Below are 18,407 nucleotides of genomic sequence, written 5' to 3'. Positions count from 1 at the left end.
ACATAAAATAAATATTAAATTGTTATTGTTAATATATAATAATAATGAACATAGGTACATTGTACAGTTATAGTTCTTAGAAATATGAAATAATAGATCTTAACCTAAAAAAACATGTCCAGGACTTCTATTCTGAAAAAATATACAAGTATGATAACCATAACAAAGAATATGTTAATAAATGGAGACACTTACAGTGTTTATGGCCTAGTAGTCTAAACACAGTAAATATATCAATTCTCCCTAAATTGATATGTAAGCTTAATGTTATTCTTTCCAAAAATCTCAGCAAGATACATAGACATAGGCAAGATAATTCTAAAATTAGTTTGAATGTAAAGGAACCAAAATAGCTCGATAATTTTGAAAAAAAAATAACATGGGAAGAGTTAAGTATACGTGATATCAGTAATCAAGACTATGTGGCACTAGCAAAGGGGTAAACATATATACCAGTGGAACTGAAGAGAGAACTCAGAGAAGGACTTTAAAATATTACAAGCTGATTTCAACAAAGGTACAAAAACGTTTTAAGGAAAGACAGATTTTTAGGCAAATGTGGATGGATCAATTGCACATGCACAGGCAATAAAATAATAATAATGTTGACAGGTTCTGATACAGATTTTCTATTTCTTCTTTAGTCAGTTTTGACAGTATGAGTCATTTCAGTTAAAGATCTATTGACTTTGTTCATGTCATTATGATCTTCGTTAATATGAGTAGTGATTTCCCCTCATTTACTCCTGATTTTAGTAGAGTGTCTTTTCTTTTTTCTCTTGGTCAGTCTTGATAAAGGTGCTAATACATTGATCTTATCAAAGACCAAATATTTGGTTTTGCTGATTTTATTATCTATTACATATTCCATTTCATTTCTCTATGTTCTTACCTTGTACATTTGCTTTTCTTTTTCTAGTGCTTTAAAGTAGAAATTTACATTTCAGTTACATTTACATTCATTTCATTTACATTTTGAAGTTTACAATTTTTTTTTAATATTGGTGCTTACTATTATATATTTATCTGTAAGCACTGCATTAGATACTCTCACATGTTTTGGACTTGAAGTCATTTTCATGATATTATCATAACCATTAGGGCTCAATTTCCATAATCATTTGCATGTTATATGTTTTGCCTTCATTTTATTTTTCAACTTTTTCTGTGTCTTGAAAACGAAAGTGTGTCTGAATTTTTTGATCCATCTGCTGATATCTGCTTTTAACTGCAATGTCTTTTCCATATATATTTGATGTTGTTGCTAAGGTAGGTTTTATGAATGTCATTTTGTTATTTGCTTTCTATATGCTTTAATCATTTGTTCCTCTATCAATTGATTCCTGCCTTCTTGTTATTGTTAAGTACTATCTAATGTACAGTTTTAATTATTTTTTGGTAATTTTTAATATATTTTACATATATTTTTATTTATAGTGAGAAATTACAACCTGCATCTAACTTCAGCTTTCTAATTGAATACTAACTTCTACATATTCAGAACATTTGCTCTGATTACCTCCATATTATCCCTTTTCAATATTATTAGTCTCAAGCGAAATCTCTCTCTATGTAAGATGTTCAACACAGTTTTAAAAGGATTCATTTGTAACTTAAAAATTTTATTTAGAAAAAAGAACTTACTAATATACAGTTATGCTCACTGGTGCTCTTTATTTCTTCATATGGATTTGAGTTACTGCCTAATATCCTTTCATTTTATCACAAAAGACTCATTTGAGCTTTTTAAAAAAGACAGTCTGTTAGTGAAACATATTTGTAGGTTTTCTTTTTCTGGAAGTGTCATAATTTCTCCTTTATTTTTGAAAATCTCTTCTTATATAGATTTTCTTGTTAAATTTTAATTTTTTTCAGCTCTTTAAACAGATAATTTCATTACTTTCTAATCTCAACAATTTTTAATGATAAATCAGCTATCAATCTTACTCTGATTCATTTATAATTAATCATTTTTCCCTATTGCTATTTTCACTATTTTTATTTCAACAGTTTGTGTCTTAGTGTGAATTTCTACTGAAACATTTGTTTTCCTGGATGTGGAGATTAATATTTTAAATTTGTGTTTTGGACGAATTTAGCTACTGTTTTTAAAATGTTCTTGATTGCCTCCTGTCTTCTTTCCTCTTCTTCTTGGAACTTTGTTATGCATATGTTGGTACATATAATGATGACCCAAAGGTCTCTGAGGCAGTGTTCACTTATCTTCATTCTTTTTTCCTTATGTTTCTCAGAAAGGATTGTCAATCTCAGTTGACTTATCTTTCAGTTTACTGATTGTTCTTTCCAAGTTCAAATCTGTTTTTGAATGCCCTTAGTGAATTTTTCATTCCAATTACTATAATTTCCAACAATTTCAGACGGTTTTAAAACAATTTCTCTTTATCAGTATTGTTCATTGGTGAGACATCATTCTTGTACTTTAAACTAACTCTTAGTCATGATTTACTTTGTTATTTAAACATATTTATAATAAATAACTTAAAGCCACTGTCTGAGCTTCTTCAAGCATAGTTAATATTCCCTGATTTTTTTTTCTTGTACATGAGCCGTACTTTCCTGTTTCTTAGCACATTACATAATTTTGGTTGAAAACAGAGTGTTTTTAAATACTAGACTGTATCATCCAGCAAAATTATATCCCCCCTCATCCAAGCCTTGTTGCTGTATATGTATTCTGTTTTGCTATTTGTTCATGCATTGACACTTTCAGGATAATTCTGTAAAGCCTATAGCACTTCTAGTACATGACTACTCAAGCATTTGCTCAGTTTGAAAACAGCATATTATAGACCAGATATTTTCTCAAATGTTCTAAACAAGCACATCTTCCTCCCTGTTCCAAGGGATTTCTAAGTGTTCATGCCTATATTCAACATTAAAAAGTTTACAAATCTGTCTAGGCTTTCAATTCTTCAGGCAGCGGCTCAAGTCATTCATTAAATGACTTAGAATCCTCTCTGGTCTTTTCTCAATATGCACATAAGCCTTCACATACTCATATCCTCAAGAGTATATTAAAACTTTTTAAAGTCTGCTATGGAATCTCTTTCTCCAGATCTTTCTTTTAAGTTTTGGCCTGATTGTCATTTATTCCAATTTAGCAGCTTTAGGCAGTTGCAGTGTTAAACTTTTTTTTTTTTTTAATTCTCTGGGAATAGGGCTTTAATCACACGGTGATTCCATGTCAGATCATATAACAACATCTGTGAATAGTTTTCCAGGTAGCAGCAGGATAGGTTAAATCATGACAACATTCTGGGTGAGAAAGGAATTTGTTAAGTAGCTCTGAACCTGGTTTATCCTCCACTTGCTGTAATGCTGCTATTTTTCTTAGCTGCCATGGTTGTAAGGCTGCTAGTTTTCAAGCTTACTACTGGGAAGACAAGCAGTTGTAGTTTGAGCTACTATGCCACTGATGATGTTAGTGAGGTGAACATTTTTCATTTTGAATTTGTTCTCATAATGGAAGAAAGAATATTGATACAGTCTTCATAAGAGCAATATGCCATCTGCCTAATTAAAATTAAATAAATTCATAGAAAATAATATCTACTTAAATTATCCTTTGAAAACTTTACATTTTTTAAAGTTTTTTTAATGTAAGTTTTTGATAGAGAATCCAGTGTTACTTAGAGTTTTGGAAGCTGTTCAAATGTTTTTTTTTTTTTTTTTTTGGACAATCTTTAGAGCCTCTCTCAAACATCCAAATTTAGGTACAACCTAAGGAAAGGATTTCTACTTTTTTGACATTTATTTGTATTTGTGCCATTAATAAGATAAATTTAATAAGTTCCTCTTAGATTTTTCATAAAATATGTAAGGGTAAACTGATTCAAATATTAAAAGCTTTGTGGGCAAAGAGCTTGAAATGTAATGGCCATAAATTTGAAATGGATTTAAAGATTACAGAATTAATGGTATGAAGTTTGTAGATTTTATTTCCTCTGGGGATAAGGATCTGAAAACACAGATTCAGTAGAACTCAATAACATAAATATGTGCAGTAGAGTTTATTTAATAGCAGAAGATAATTTGAATAAGTTAATAATTCAGAGATCCAAAGGATGAGATATACACTAATAAGTTTAATAGGTAAAACTCATACATGTTTTATCAGCTATAAAATGTACACTGTAAGTATATGTGATCTAACAAGGTTATTGAGAAGATTAAATTAGACAATATATGTTCCTAGAAAATAGAAATCTCAGTAAATTAATATTTTAGTGGAAGCTTTCAGTATTTTATGTTTCTTTCTTTGTGGATGTTATGGTGAAGATTACCAGAAAAACAAATAATGAAAATCAGATTTTTTTCTTTAGAATTAAACTAATAAATCAACACATTTTTGATAAGAATAGAACAAAGTGCTTCCCATGAAGGCCAAATGGCATCTGAGCCAATAGTATTTATGATCAAACAAATTCTGTCAGCATATCTAAAAAAATAATTGCCAGAGAGAAGGGTGTTTATGTAAGTTTTGTACCAAAAAATAAGATGAAATATTAGAAGTGAACATTAGCATTATTTATTATAGTATTTACCCAAGAAGCAAATGTGTTCTGGAGGTAAGCATAAACAACTAGCAAATTAGGTGCTATATTACACATTTGAAAGATAAATGTAATGCCTCTTACTCTGAATAGATGCATTTTAATTAATTTATCTAAATTAATTACACATATCCTGTGAATTAATAGTCTTACTGACCTTGTGACATAGAGAGAAAACTATGTTACTAGAAGGAAATACCTGCTGTGTAGTTGTTTACCTCAGACTCTATGCAATTACCTATTGTAAGTCTAGTTCTGATGAACAGACTCCTTACCTGTGTTGCTTATTCAATTTTCTGATAATCTGAGACTAAGATCTGGATCTTGAATTATGAAATGTTCACTTACGAAATTTTCTGGGACCAGAAGAACATTTTAGGAGACAGCAAATGTAGCTTAAGCTCTAAACAAACCTTTTTGGCACACAGTCTAATACTTTCTCTCTAAGGATTGCACATAAAACTCTTTTCCATCTTACAACTCTTTCATCATCAGGGAGCTCTGGGAAGAGCAAGATACTGAGAGATGATTTTGAAACTGGCTAACTCCCTCTAACTAATGAGAAGCTATTATATTCATCAGACATATTTGGGAAAAAGTAGATATATTTGTTAAAGTAATCAAGAAGAAAAGTGATCTGATATGTTCTTTGGAAAAGCATATGTAAATTCCACAAAGAAAAAGTAGGCTATCTTATATTATTTATTAGTAACAGAAAATAAATATTGGACAGAGATTAATTCAAATTAACATTCAATACTTATGTATTTTTTCACTGCTGAAATAAAAGTAGTTTAAATAATACATATTTATGAAAGAACTCAGCAATAAAATTTAAATTGATTTTTATATTATTTCTCTTGCCACTGAAAAGCATTTTTCATTTAGTAAGAGCTATAATTCTTATAAGCAAGGTGTGGTGTCACATGCCTTTAATCTCAGCAATTCAGGAGGCTAAGGCATTAATACAAGTTGGAGGCCAGTGTCAACAATTTAATGAGGCACAAAACAAGTTAGGGAGACCCTGTCTCAAAATTAAAAAACGATCAAGGATGTAGCTTAATAGTAAAGTGCTCCTGGGTTTAATCTCCAGTACAAAAAATAAAAAATTATATACATATATATGTGTGTGTCTGTATATTTCTATATATAGAGAGAGAATACATTTATACTCTGTGTGTAAATTATATATTATATGTATTATATAATTCTTATGTCTACATTTATGTTGTTAATTTATGAATAATGCAAGGAAGATTATTTTGAAACCTTAGGCAAAATACATGCTAGTGTCCTTTAGTTAATCAAAACTCACATTGAACCTGATCCTAAAAGAAACTAAATCAGGTTGAGCTTTAAGTTAATTTTGGGCTTCAAACAGACTGAACTAGTTATATTACTGGATAATCAAGTAGTTGATTATTAATATTTTTGCTAGTAGTAAAAGAAAATAACTTGAATAACAATTGAATAATGTGAGGCATTTTAATATTTTATTTTACATTTTCAATTAATTCATTGCTTTAGTTAAATCTTTAGTTAAATCTGTCCAACATCTATGAGAAACTATATTAGGCTTTGAAGCTATAACAAGAAGCAAGACAGGTGATCCACCAAATGGCTGGAACTGACATTCTACTGGAAAAAAAAAAAAAACTAATAATTTCAGACAGTGATTAATGGTTCAAAATGTGAATCAGAGTAAAGTGATCGTTACTAAAATGGGGTAAGATGGTCAAAAAGATTTCTCTAAGTTTAAAAGGGCCAGCATAAATTAATATTTTATTATAATGAATTGAAAGTATCAATGTGGAAACATCATAATTCTTCCAAGTTTATTTGTAGATTCAAAGTCATCCTAATCTCAAATCTAAGCTGCTCCTTTTTTTATACATTGATAAATTGATTCTAAAGTGTTTATGGAAATGTTTAAAAAAATTAAGGCTATCTTGAAGAAGAAAAATAATGAAGAAGAACTTGCATGACCAAACAGTAATTAACTTACTTGGATAATGTGGTACAGACCAATGGATATAGTATACGGAAACAGGACTACACAAAATTTCATATTTATTGACAACCAGCTGTGGGTAGGAAAGTGTGGCCTTATACATAAATGGAGCTAGGTGATTTGTATATTAATTTAATTAAATAAATTAATCCTATCCCTGTTTCACCCACAAAAAAGATTGATTTTAGATCTGAATATGATACAAAATGGATAAAAACTTAGAAGAAAATATAGGATAATTTAATTGTGAATAAATATAGAAATGCATACATATAAAATTTTGAATAAAAGTTTAGAAAGTCACATAAACCTGAGGATGATGGTTAATTCAAGAAGAATAAAGATATTGTGATTAAAACAAATAACAAAAGCATTCTAAAGAGCGTAATAGTTTAATCTTGATATACTTACTAGTAACATGAGTTTCTATTTTTAATTAAGTTTTCCATATATATCCATTCACTTGGTGCACTTTTTATATATTTAGTGTTCTTATAATAAAAATAGCTTAAAACAAAAAAGCCCTTCTTGAAGTAATATCTTTTGAGATTTTTCATATAACATATTACAATTTCCTGAAAGTTTTTGGCATACTAGAAAAGAATATTGTTTCACAATGAGTGTTATTAGTTCTTATAAAGGATTTATAAATATGTACTTCTACTAATAAGAGAGTAAAAATATAAATGCACTTACTACCACCTTTTAAGATGTCTGTTATTCAAAAATTGATCAAAAAATAAAATACTATGTTATTTGTATCTAAGTTTTCTCAGTATGGAAATGTGTGATGTCATACGGTTTTTGCAAAGGAAAAAATATCAGGAAGTATTGAAAAAACTTACTGAATTTCTACTAAATGTTTAGTTTCTGTCTCTTGCTACCATGGTATTTAAACAAATTTTTGAAAGACTTAAGAGAAGCTTGTTGTATAAAAATACATCATAAGTGATAAACATTAAAACTAGAAGTATCATGAGAAAAGCAATAGATAAATGGAAAACGACACTTTACTTCATTGTCTAATAAGTGATTTTTACACTGAGGACCTGATGAACAGCTATGTACATGTGCCTCAGTCCATGCTCTGCCTGGAGGAAAGAGTGGTGAGTCAACTTTGTAGATCCCAGATCACCTACAAGAATTTAAAAAATCTGGTTCATGGGTGAAAAATTAAAGATGGATCATTACTCAGTAAAAGGGGGTGACTGGTAAGATGAGATGTAAGGTGCACAGAGAGACAAATGGATGTTTTGACAATGAGAATTAGTCAAAGGATACTGTTAAGTAAAGAAGTGACAGGATTCGGTTTGTTTTTCCTTGAGATGACTTTAGCATCAATGTGAATAACTGGCACAAACCAGCAGGGTGAATTAGATACTGCTAAAATGCTCCAGGCAGCAGATGAGGAACAACTGAATGAAAGCCAAAAGATTTGAAATAGAAAAAGAAGGATGAGAGATAGATGTGAGAGAGTTTAAAGAATGTACTGATGAAATTAGAGAATAAGAAGAATCCTAGAGGATATGAAGACTAGTCTTTGAAATGGTATGTTACATCTGCATACAGATTAGAAGAAAAATGGCAATATAAAAATGAAGATGTGTATTTTTTCATAGTTTATAATCATAAACTCTACACTGTACCTAGTCAAAAGTTACATGTATGGTTGTCGAGAAAACTGTAAAAGTAGTAGATAGAATCCCAGTAAAGGGATGCTTTTAGAAATCCATAGAAAAAGGTTGGGAATGTAGCTCAGTAGTAAAGTGATTGCCTAATGTGTGAGGTCCTGGGTTCAATCCCTGTTTCAAATAAGTAAATAAGTAAGTAAGTAAGTAAGTAAATAAATAAATAAATAAATAGAAATCCATGATATCAGGGAAGAAGATATCATCATGCAAGCAATTAGAAGATATTTCCAACGTGGAAAAAAATGGTCAGCAGTTTCAAATGCATGAAGACAACAAAAAGGATAAAAATGAACTGATTTTGATAATAAGAAGGTCACAAGTAATTTTTGCAATAATCAGGTCAACACAATTGAACATAGAAGTCCAGTAGCAGTAGTTTTTAAAAATGGTTAAAGACAGTGAACAAAAATGTGAATATTACTGTGTCCTCAACCTTGGGTAGCCCCCCAAATATATAAATAAATAAATTTTAAAATACCATCAAAATTTATAAAATAACCACTACTTTGTTTTATACATATAGGAAAGATAAAATAAAGGCTTGAAAGTAAAATAAGGAAAAAAATTAAAAACCCATATTGTTAAATAAACTCCCATTGACCAAGAAATCTAGTAATGAAAATTTTAGTTATAATTAAAGTATAAATCAACTCTTTTAAGTGAACATTAATAATCAAAATTTGAAAAATATAAGGCACCAGAAATTGTCAAAGGTTAAATCTGTGAAAAGCTACAATGCCAGTTTTTAGAAATGATTTTTCCATAAATCTCAGTAACTTGTCTAAATTAACATTTGCTCCCATGTGTTCTTTTAGCAAAATGTGCGTACTCAGATCATAGACCATAACTTACTCTGCAATAATAGCTTAAATATTCCTGTTGTCTCACATTTTAGTTCATCAGGTCCCAGGAGAAAGCTTAGAACAATGTCTTTTGTATCATTTTACCCCCAAGGCATGATATATATTTTAATATGCTTTTTATCACTGTGACCAAAAGACTTTACAAGAATAACTTATAAGAAGAAAAGGTTATTTTGGCTCACAGTTTCAGAAATTCAGTCTATTGTCAGCCAACTCCATTGCTTTTGGTCTGAGGGGAGGCAGAATCTGGTGGTGAAAGAGTGTGGCATAGCAAATCAGCTCAGAACAGGGCAACCAGTCAGCAAGAGCAAGTTCCACTCACCATGGAGTTCAGCTCCCAAAGGCTCTCACCCAGTAACTTACTGTCTTTTGTCTATCTGCCTAGAGTTACCACTCAGTTTATCCACATCAGTGGATTAATCCACTGATATGCTACTTTTCTCATATTCTAGTCATTTCATGTCTTCTTAACATTCTTGCATGTCTCACACATGAGCTTTTGGGGTCACCTCATATCTAAACCTTAACAATATATGTAATGAATGGATGAATGGATATGGAAGAAGAACTGTCAGAGGAGATAAGTAGAAAAGGAGATGATGACCCACATGTACAATAAAGAGCAATAACAGGTTGGGATTTTATGAGAGCATGAGCAAACTTGTTTTACTTAGAAGTGACCATATGAAGGCAAATACAAATTATCAATCAATCATCACAAACCTAAGTGTTTACTAAAAAAGTGGTAAAAAAGGAAAGGTATCCTTTGAAAATGTGGAAATGATTTAAACAGGCAATTCTTAGGGAAGAATTATGAAGTGATGAAAAGAATGTAGCAAATATATCAAAAGTAATCTGATAAATGGAAAATAAAATACTAAAATAGCATATTTGCCTTGTAAAAATTGCCTTTAAACAAATCTCATGTTGCCAGAATTGGGGCTGCAAGTGGGAAACACTTCATACTATGTATTAGCATATAAAAAATTGCATTTAGTAAGATTAACTTGATTGTAGCTATCTAAATTCAGCAGTCCCATATCTTGGATTCCATCTTAAAGATATATTATATAAGTACACAAGGATATGGTTCCAATGTTGGTTTTTAATGCTGTTGTATGCATAAAAATAAAGTTATCAAAGGATTAATAAAATAAATTATAATACAGGCATACAATATCTAAGTAGCTATGTAGTCATTAAGAAACAATGCAGTAGAGCAAAGGAAATAGCTCAATGTTAGACTGCTTCCTTAGCATGCACAAGGTCCTAAGTTCTGTCCCCAGCACCGGGGGAAAAATGTAGTACAAGTATATATCTAAACAGAGAATATCACTGATATTTTAAAAATAAATATAAAGAATCAGAAAAATATACACATTATGACTGAGTTCATTTGGAAAAAAATTTCAAATGCACAGAAATATAGTTATGTGTACATGTACCTAGAAAAAGCCTAGAAAGGGAAACACTGAACTGATAACAAGGACAAACCCTATGAGGCATAAGTTTTTTTTTTTTTTATTGAATACTCTTTTAAAAACTCCATTTCTGATCTTTCACAACTTTTTAGTGCAAATTTTAAGACTACTATTGGAAAAATGTACATTCTTATGAATAATGTCATATTTAATTTAAATATGATGGGTAGGAAAGCTTAAAAGAGGTATAATTCCTAATTTTCTTAAAGAAGTAAAAAGGAAGAGAAAGGACTTGAAATACATAAATAAGCAGGCTCTTAAAAAATTACTGGACAAAGCCAAGCATGTTATTTTAGGACATATGTCCTTTTCTAAATCCATCAGGGTTATGGGGCTTGAGAATATATAAAACAGACCATAGATCAGATTGTAGCTAAAGGGATTCATGCTCACATTTTGTTATGAAGTTCAAATTGGAAGCTGTTCAGGCAGAAAACTAATAAAAATGGGTGTTAGCTAATTAACCTAAGGCTTCAAAGTAATTGCTCTGCAAAAAGCAATTTAAAAGGAACGTTTTTATTTATTTATTTATTTATTTATTTATTTATTTATTTATTTATTTATGAAAATCATAAAATGCCCTATTTGACTTTTGGTGCATGAGCAAAGATATATGAATATATACAGATATTTGATTTTTTAAAAAAATTTTCACCTGATCCAACTTCTTGGTAACATTTTAAACTGGCAATAGAATAACAAGAACTATGTTTCATATCTTAAGCTTAGTACTTTGCCATATATGGAGATAGTAGGAGTAGATCCCAGAACTAAATACAGCTCAGAGTGCAGCTCAGAGTGTGGAATTCTATTTATTCATCCAGCACTGAGCCATAATCCTTACCATTAGAATCAAGAGTCAGTTACACCAGACAATATGACTGCTTAGTGGAGATCTGACTACCATACAAACAGGAGATCCTGCTGTGAAGAGAGGATGGAATGAATGTGTGACATCCAAAATGAACTTCTATCTGCCACAATGTACCAAACTGGCCTCTAAAATTCTGGCACAGTTTCTTTTAAAAAAGATGTATACTTATATAAAATATCTTCATTTCTTCCCCAAAAAAGGAGTCCTAAATTTCTTGCATTTCTACAACCAGTTCCCAAAACTGATGTTGTGGGTAATGTGGTGTTCTTTTCCTCAAATTTGCTTGGTATCTGTAACTTCCAGTTTCCTGGAATTTAAGGTTAATACGGGACTCAGAGATGTGGTTGATAATATCTGGGTGAAGAGTTCTGAACAGAATTTCTGATCCTGATTACCTGCCTCTAGGTCTAAGCTTTATTAGCATGTACTCTCAATAAACCCTGGGACTATCTTTAATGACCATTGTATTAATCTTTGGGTTTTTATATTACACCATAGGATATAGGATATTATATATTTAAATAAACTAATTCCTCAAGAAATAGAGTAAGCGTTCTAGATATCTCCAGGAGTCACACTTACAATCACTTTTAGACCTCCCATAGAGTCAGTTAGTGTAGAACTCAAGACCTTTGTTGTCAGTTGCCCAGGATCCATATGTTCAATACATTTTTCCCCAACTTCAGGATTCATTCTGATGCAATTAATCTGATTATGCCCTAAGGGCACCAAATGCTCTGATCAAAATTAGAAAAATCATAATAGACATTTAAAAAATCCCTTTTTTATAATCAAGGTGGGTTCACAGGTGGGTCCGCTTTTTTAAAATAAATATGAGTTACATGGTAGAGATATCAGCCTGCCATAAAAGTGATCATGCTTTGCCAAGAAAAGGTAAAATTAATTTGTTGAGAATCAATATATATCCTATGGTCATTCAATTTTCAATTCTGTAAATTTCCACAATTAGATTGTAAACTATTTAAAGATAGAATTGTGTTGTATTGGAATACGCAATGTGTAATTAATCAGATATGTTGGGTGATTTTATTTTGTCAATTGGTTTATAATTATTAACCTCAACAGGATAAATAATTCTAATATTTTGTTACATATGTATTTTTAAATCTGATAATATCATTTAGAAAATTGTTAATATCAAAAAACTTTTTGAAATAGTATTTTCCCTAAATTGTTTTTTGTTTTATATGCTATTAATATCTGTTTATTTGTCTTTTGTTGCAGGATTTATTTATACATGTGGTGGAACGTTAAAAGGACTTAATGGCACCATAGAAAGCCCCGGTTTTCCATATGGATATCCAAATGGTGCAAACTGTACATGGGTAATAATAGCAGAAGAACGAAATAGAATACAAATTGTTTTTCAGTCATTTGCACTAGAAGAAGAATATGACTACTTGTCCTTATATGATGGACATCCTCATCCTACAAACTTTAGGACAAGGTTAGTGTATTTTGAATAAAAGAAGAGAAGAAATGTATTTTATGGGTAATATTATTTTACATATGATATAGTTATAATAAAGTCATATTGATCATCCAATTATTATTCATTTAGAAAGATATCATTCCATAAAAATTATCTCCATATCTCTCATCTTCTAATACTAGCACATTATCACTACCTCGCAAAAAGATGAATTCAAGTTGAATTTTGACCACTTTAGAGTGGTTAGGCATATTTGGGGGTTTAAAATTATTATCTCCAAACTTCATTCATTATGGGAATAACTCTTGGTAAAATGAAAGCATATTATATAATGTTTCTTTTAGTGGTATGTATCCAATTCTAATGCAAATATATAACAATATACAAAATACAATTACAAAATATCATGAATACATTAGTCATACATTGGCAGAATACATTGATTTTAGATAATGTGTGCACATATATGAATGGCTTATCCTTTTATGTCACAAACTGGGACATTCATGTGTCTGCCCCTGCAAATGAAAGCATTAAATTTTAATCTAATTGATAAAACATGTAAAAATTAGCTAGTATCCTCTTATTAAAGTGGTTCTTCACAGTTTTTTTTTCTTGGCACCTAGTTAATCTAAAAAACATAAAGCACTTTTTGGTGTCTTATACAAACACTCAATTTAAACATGAATCAACTATAACTCCACCCAGAAATTTTAAATATCAAGCATTACATATTTTAGTCCTAGATTAATATACCTGTAATTACATATTTATTTTTTAGTAAATGTTTTCAACTTGCAATTTAAAACATTCTTAGCAGATAATATGTAGGAATTAATGACTTTTTACTAAAGAATACTTGGCTATATTTGAATTATGATTCTGTGAGTTTGTCTTTGTATCTAACAATTTAAATTGTTTTCTTGCTTCCCTGTTTTCCAGGAGGCAGATTATCAATGTTAAAATTGTATACATTCATCAGCCTTCTGTATTAATTTGCATTTTTTTTCATTTTAAATAAATTTTATGTTTATTATCCTTCCAGTTTTAGTAGTGAAAAAGATAATACAGTGCAGAAAATGATGGGCCCACAGGTGAGATTTACATCAGAGTGTGAGGTTTGTTGTTCACCAGCTGTTTGAGCACTCCATACCATCTCTGCTTAAACTGGGAGATGGTGATACTAAAGGGGATGTTATACATTTCACTGTACTCTTTTTTGACAATCATAGAGAAATCATGTGTGAAACAACTACATGAATATAAGGTCCTTTTAGTACACATGTGAACTGCTTCCTGTCAGGAGGACAGTTAAAAATGCTTGAGTTGTTTGAAATCACATATTAATGCAAATAAAAGTTCACTATCTTGATTATAGGTAAGGTCTATTTTCATTCATTTTTTTTTCTCTTTGTTAATTTACTGGTTATTTCTGATTTCTTCCTCCTCTTACACTGTAAATTCCTTCTGTATAAAAAAAAAAGTATCCTGTATGGCATACACTTATGCCCACGTTAAACATCTTTTCAAATATTATCAAATGCTGACCCACTTTTGCCAATGACAGCATTAAATCAAGACAGAAATCCTAGAAGCACATATGCATGCATGCTTACCTTCAGTAGCATATGTGTGTGTGGCTGGGAGAGAGGTCTTTCCATGTAAGGGTTCTGACCATGGGAACATACAGGACAGAGCTCCTCTGGTGAGCAAACAACCAGGGAGTAACAGGAACCCTGTTTTCCCTGGTTGGAATGTTTTGCAGTCTTTCCCAGGCACTCTTAAGATAACCACTGCTTGCATGGCCAGAACACATGTCTAATCATAAGCAAAACATTTTACATTGTAACTGAATGTAATCTGGTATAAATAAAGCCAGCAGCTCAGACCAGCAGCCATTTTGCCATTTAGCCATTCTGCCTCTGCACCTCACTTCTATCTCCCTTTGATTTCCTTACCTATACACACCTGTGTATAACCGGTCAGACTATAGGCCATAAAAGAAAAGAGAAGTCACATTCTAAAATTTTGAGACATCTAAAAGGATGCACATAAAAAGCACATAGACTATTATGTATTTTCTTTACACCAGCAATTCATGCCCTATAATTGGTATAAATCTAAGAAGGAAGTAATCCCCTTAACATTATCTGCTAGTTCCTATAAAATTGCTGATAGTATTGTTATATCTATTCTCTCTAGGTCACCTTGTAAATTAGAGAAGATTATTATTTTATTTCTGCATTAAAATAAAAAACAGTTGTAGCCTCTGGAAAGTTGAAAGACTTTGAGAGATTGAGATAACTATTGTTCTCATTCTTTGCTTACTAATATGTAAATTGGAAAAAGTAGCATTTAATTTACAGAGATTTTATGAGGATTATGGTGTAATAAAGCTCAATAAATCTAACTCTTGGCAATTATTTAGTGATTTCTCTGTACCCAACACTACTAGATGTTTTGTATTCAACACAGTATTTAACTTCTTCTCTACCCAAATGGTGTGAAATAATTACTGTTATCATTCTCATCATTTTACAACTGGGAAAATGAGGCTTTAACTACTTGCCCAAGGTTAGTATTGTTGAAAGTAGCATGAAGCAGGGCCATCATAACAAAACAAATTTAGCTCAATTCAGATTTTATGCTCTTAACTTTAGTTATGACTAATTATTTGTAATCCTCAAAATTTATGTAAAATTAAGACATTTTTCTTTGCTTCATTTCATAAAATTTGATAAGATAAATCATGAAAATAATATTATATGTATTTGAAAATATAAGTATTACATGTATTTGAAAATACTTATTTATCTTAAATATTTATTTATCAAATATTTAAACATTAAATATTTATTTTCAAATACAATAAAATATAAAATAATGGAAAAATAATCTACAAATATATTCTTGCTATTTGTTTTATAGACTGTGATCTAACATGTACTTTTAAAACATTCTGTTCACTGTAAGATGTTTAATGCATCTATCTGTTGCTCTTTGTGCTTAAAGAAATACAGTTGCTAATGTTATAGCTTATTTTAGTTAGCACGACTGGGGAAAAAAATCCAATGTGTAACCTTCAGCCTCTACCAGACTGTGTTTACATGCAAAATCTACTGTTTGATTAGAAGTTGAAACTGCTGCTGGCAGAGTTAGATTCATGTTTGCATCTGTTTCTTTGACTCACTGTTTTCCAGCTTTTTGTTTCTCTCACATGGGATCACATTCTCACTTAATGCATGTCCTTATGGTAGGTCTGCTGTTCTCTTTCTTCCAGAAATTGAAACTTATTTTTTGTTACTTCTCACGAGTTCCAAGGTTTTGTAAAAACAGCTTGCTGTAGTTGCTTTGCCATAATGCAGAAAAGATGTCATCTTTATAAATACAGAGACACATTGGGATTTGTAACCAGTTCTATACTTCTAAACTTCTTAAATCCAACTATTGATGATCCTGCTTATTTCCTATACATTTTTAATTTAGTAAATAAAATTGACATTGGTAATTGAATGAATGCTTTCAGCAAGGCACCATTACATTCCTTTCTTGGTAATAACTTTAGCATAGAATGAATGTTTGTGTTTTTAAAACAGCATTTGTCTGTTTTTATGCACAAAGTATTATACAATTTGTTTACTTTGTTTATACCAATAGCATATCCTCAATAAGAAAAGTATACCATGAACTAAAAAAAAAATACCTATATCATGAGGTAGAGATGGACATATTCAAGTAGTTAGAATCATCCTATATATGCAATTTATGTCCATATTATATGTATATCAGATATGATTAGAATTTTTAGAAGCATCAATTTGCATTAGTATACTATAAGTCATTTAATTATTCTGTTGTAAGATATTTTGGGGTTTTGTCATAATTAGTTCAGATATCAGCATCTTCAAAAGTAAATACTTTCTATATCTTAGATTAGTTCCTTAGGAACAGGATAAATATTTAAAAAGCCAAAAGTAATATTTTTCATATTACTACTGTGCTTTCCGAAAGCTTATGTTAATAAGTACTATTGTGAGTAGATGAGTATACTCTATTTGCATTTAGTCTTAGCAGTCTTATGTCTTTCATTCTCAGTTTAATTACCTTATTTTCATATATTTAATTATTATAGGTTCTAACATTTTCCTATGTTTGAAACTACACTTACTTTGTTCTATTAATTCCTTGTGTCTATATACCACTGTCTTTCTTGATGTCTTGTATAATTTATTCATACTTGAATATATAAATATTTGTCTTGTGATAAAAACATTTCCCCACTTATTTATGTCTTATAAAATCTTGGTTATTCTTTTCTACCCAAGTAGTTAAAGAATTTTAAAATTGTTTATAATGAGGTACACTGTTTAGAGATTCTTTCCATATCTTTTAATTTTAGAAAGCCACCAAGCAGATTTTTTTTACTGCTTAATTTTTTTAATGTTTACATGTATAACTCAAATGCATTTGAAAACTCATAAAATAGCTTTTTAAATCTCTTTCTGTAGAAGACAATGATTATTTTACTAATAAAACCAAGGCAGCAGTATATTTTCACAAAGTTAACTAGAAAGACTTTCCTTTGTTATGTCTCTTGAATGTTACTGTAGGCTCCTCACTCCTATTTGGATAGGGCATATTGTGGACCATATTTGGTTGTAATAGAAAAACTTAACTACTGTGGCTTAAGCAAAAGTGGGTTTGTTTCTCTCAGATAATAATGACTCTATTAATGTGTAACTACCCAAGAAAGCAAAAAACTTTCCCCAAAGTCTTGCATATCCTTGGTGAGAAGTATTCTGGATAAAGACCATTCCATTTTTACCATCATCTATGCTAATTGCAATGTGAAGGCCAAGGCCAGACTGACAAAAATCAATCACTGTATCATAATAGTCCTATTCATACTTCTTATTTTACTGTTAAAAATCAAAGTTACGTTTTAAAGAATGCTTGATCTTCTAAATAAATTACTCCTAAATTTGTCATTGAAAAAAAAGATAGCTCACAAATTCATGGTCTACGTGTTATAATTACTGAATAAAGTTTATGTTCTTGAATTATAAAAATGTACATGAATTAATAATGTTTCAAATAAAGAAGTAGGTAAAGATAGAAAATGAAAATTAAGTGTAAATGTAAACATAACAAAAATCTTATTGGCAGAGGCAGACAATATTAAACCATAAAGAACCTGCTGTACAGAAATAATTTAGCTGGTTGAGGTGAAGAGAGTTTTCTATTTTATATATGTCACCAGAGACAAGAAAATCAGGGACATCTTGGAATACATGATAGTAACAAGAGATTTCTAAGAGAAAGGAGCAACCTGTACAAAGATTGTAGTTCTGTATCCCACATGTGAAAATATGTAAATAAGGAAGGCAGACAAGTGGTATAATAGACCAAGGTCTGGTGACCTCTGTAAAGACTGAGTTTCCTTCCCTCCCTCCCTCCCTC

General features: G+C 30.4%; 1 protein-coding gene across 5 annotated transcripts in view; it reads left to right on the top strand.

Annotated features, from left to right (window-relative positions):
* Positions 1-18,407, top strand: part of Csmd3 (CUB and Sushi multiple domains 3) — a 1,105,037-nt gene that overhangs the window by 99,606 nt on the left and 987,024 nt on the right. For all 5 annotated transcript variants that reach the window (XM_048802036.1, XM_048802034.1, XM_048802033.1 and 2 more), the window contains exon 2: positions 12,740-12,962. In XM_048802036.1, the coding sequence (XP_048657993.1) occupies positions 12,740-12,962 (223 nt within the window). The remainder of the gene's footprint in view (positions 1-12,739; positions 12,963-18,407) is intronic.

This window comes from Marmota marmota, unplaced genomic scaffold (genome assembly GCF_001458135.2).
Source record: "Marmota marmota marmota unplaced genomic scaffold, marMar, whole genome shotgun sequence".
Classification (NCBI taxonomy): domain Eukaryota; kingdom Metazoa; phylum Chordata; class Mammalia; order Rodentia; family Sciuridae; genus Marmota; species Marmota marmota.
Note: the sequence above shows the minus strand (reverse complement) of the source record. Positions and strands in the feature narration are given on the sequence as shown.